Below are 3239 nucleotides of genomic sequence, written 5' to 3'. Positions count from 1 at the left end.
TAAAATATATACTTTCTATATTTATACTTAACATTCTTTTATACTTAATGTTTCTCTCCTTTTCCACGAGGGTTCTCATGACATCCTTCATTTTAGCAAATAGTATACGTAACTGACGGAACGAGACGAAACTGCGCAATCACGCATGCGCGAGATTCGTTTCTCCACGATGACGTTGTTCCGATTGCATCGATTTGCAAGCAGCGCTTATATTGCAGCACATCATCAAGAAAACCGTTGGTGTTGGAGAGAACGGCCGTTTTGTGAGGAAATAATCGATCCATTTGGGATCACGCCAGGTCATCAAGATGACTGCTATACCCGGAACAGTGGCGTTTGACGAGTATGGCCGGCCCTTCATTATTATCCGTAATCAGGAGAAACAGCAACGCCTTACCGGTCATGATGCGATCAAGGTGAGATGGCGACAAACCTCGCATTCGCGTTTTTTCTGTTTCGTTTCTTACGTCAATTCGTAAGTCTCTCTTGCGAATGTATGTACGTAATCGACGTCTCGTCGACGCGTCGCCGAGGTTCCATTTTATGGTTCCTCCAGACGAGAAATACGTGAAGACGCTCGACCACGTGTGAACAGTAATGGCGATGTTTTAAGATTTGGAAATGAATAAAGTGAAATATTCATGCTAGAGTGTACAAAAGCGATTTTTTTTCTCTCGTTTATTTGGATTTTGACTTATAACTTAAGAATGGTGGATGAGATTCCAGATTAATATATCAGTTTCTCTTTAAGAGACCTTGGAGTCTTTGTGACCATATAAGGTGATCCATAGTTTGATAGATATTGCGAAAGAGCTACGAAATTATAAACCCACAATTTATTCCATGAGAGATATATGTGTAAATTTTCAAGTATTTTTTTTTATTTTAAATTCGAAGAGAATGTGTAATTTTAATATTTAAATTATGAAATTAATTTGTTAAATAAAAAATTGACGTGTATGATGAATTAGAGTTTTAAATACAGGAAATATTGAAATTCTTTGATTATAGTCACACATTCTGGCAGCACGCAATGTTGCTAACATCCTTAGAACATCCTTAGGACCCAAGGGACTGGATAAGTTGATGGTAAATTCAGATGGAGATGTTACTGTAACTAATGATGGTGCAACAATTTTGAAAAATATGGATGTAGAACATGAAATTGCCAAGTTGATGGTCCAATTGTCAAACTCTCAAGATGATGAGATTGGCGATGGCACTACTGGAGTAGTTGTATTAGCTGGTGCACTTTTAGAACAAGCTGAACAGTTGCTAGACAAGGGAATTCATCCGATCAGAATCGCTGATGGTTTTGAATTTGCAGCTAAATGTTCGACTGAGCATCTCAAGACAATAACAGAAGATTTCAAGGGAACTCCAGAGAATTTGGAGCCTTACATTGACATAGCTATGACCTCATTAGGTTCAAAAATGTAATGAAGTATTCTCTTATTGCTCTCTTATTGCTTATAAATTATTTGTAATTCTTTTTTTATTCATACAATTTTCTTATGTATTGCAGCATTAACAAGCATCATAGACAGATGGCAGAAATAGCTGTTCAAGCTGTATTGGCAGTTATGGATCCTGTTACTCGCGATGTTAATTTTGAGCTAATCAAAATAGAAGGAAAAGTCGGTGGTAGATTGGAAGATACTGTTTTAGTACGTGGAGTGGTTGTCGACAAGGACTTTAGTCATCCACAAATGCCTAAAGTAAAGTTCGGAAAATATTTCATGTTGGACATTATAATTAATAAGTTATATATTTAATCTCTATATAATGTTATAGAGGTTAGAAGATGTCAAATTAGCCATCTTGACTTGTCCATTTGAACCACCAAAACCCAAAACAAAACATAAGTTGGATGTCACATCAGTCGACGATTATAGAGCCTTGCGCGATTACGAGCGTGAAAAGTTTACGGAAATGGTAAAGCAGGTTAAAGATGCTGGTACGACCCTGGCTATTTGTCAATGGGGCTTTGACGATGAAGCCAACCATCTCCTGTTGCAAAATAATTTGCCTGCGGTTAGATGGGTTGGCGGTCCAGAGATTGAAGTAAGTAATGTCTTCCATTTTTCTTTAATTTCTAAATTATTTTCATAGCAATGTGCTTTAATGATGAGAAAAAAGCGCTAGAGGAGGTGCGAAAGTTTGGGGAACTAACTCTTAGTTTTGAAAGTATTTGTATTTTCTTGTAAATTAATATTATATTAATTTTCGAGAAAAAATAAAAGCTTTCAAAATCGGGTAGTTGGTGATCTGGCTCTCGTGGTGGCTCCAATGATCCAAAGATTATGAGACCTGAAATAATAGCAATCTTTTTGTTGTATTATGCGTTTTGTACGTTAAATACTTAAGGAAATCAAATCTTCTTTTCAGCTAATTGCCATTGCAACCGGTGGACGCATTGTACCTCGCTTCGAGGAATTGACACCAGAAAAACTTGGCCATGCTGGTGTTGTCAGAGAATTAACATTTGGCACAACAAAGGATCGAATGCTAGTCATCGAAGAATGCAAGAATTCTCGCGCTGTGACGATCTTCATTCGCGGCGGCAACAAAATGGTATGCAAGTGATTGAATGTGATTGATTGGATCTATATATAAGATTCAATCATGTTCAATTGCTCAACTTGCTTTGTCAACTTGAACACGCCTAATAATTTCTATGCAAGGAGAATTTCAGTAGTACTTTATCCAATGTACATAACTGATCAGACACCTTGCAATAGTAGTGCATTGCAATTATACAAATTATTCAATACTCTGTTAATTGAATTTATTATATATTGAGTCTCTATTAATTGGACTTATTTTTTTGTGATGCAACACTTATTTATGTCATTCACATAATTCTTAGAATTTGTAATGAATATGATATTATTTTCATGTGTTTATAGATTATCGAAGAAGCGAAACGATCATTACATGATGCATTGTGCACTGTACGCAATGTAGTAAAAGACAGCAGGATTCTTTACGGTGGAGGCGCGGCGGAAATATCTTGCGCACTGGCATGCATGGCACAAGCTGATAAAATTGGCACTTTTGAACAATATGCCTTCCGTGCTTTTGCTGAAGCTTTGGAGAGTGTTCCAATGGCGCTTGCGGAAAATTCAGGCCTTTCTCCAGTAGATACTATAGCGGAGATTAAAGCGCGTCAATTATCTGACAACAATCCCGCTCTTGGAATCGATTGTTTAAATCGAGGCACACCGAGTATGTATTAA

At 37.0% G+C, this 3239-nt stretch overlaps 1 protein-coding gene across 1 annotated transcript; it reads left to right on the top strand.

Annotated features, from left to right (window-relative positions):
• Window positions 1-308: 308 nt before the first annotated feature.
• On the top strand, window positions 309-3239 carry LOC105622891 (T-complex protein 1 subunit epsilon). The gene is made up of 6 exons (XM_012204301.1): window positions 309-416; window positions 1012-1436; window positions 1526-1718; window positions 1795-2064; window positions 2389-2574; window positions 2910-3239. Exons 1-6 carry the CDS (start codon window positions 309-311, stop codon window positions 3237-3239), a joined length of 1512 nt encoding a protein of 503 aa, XP_012059691.1.

The sequence above is a fragment of the Atta cephalotes genome, assembly GCF_000143395.1.
Source record: "Atta cephalotes unplaced genomic scaffold scaffold00049, whole genome shotgun sequence".
Classification (NCBI taxonomy): domain Eukaryota; kingdom Metazoa; phylum Arthropoda; class Insecta; order Hymenoptera; family Formicidae; genus Atta; species Atta cephalotes.
Note: the sequence above shows the minus strand (reverse complement) of the source record. Positions and strands in the feature narration are given on the sequence as shown.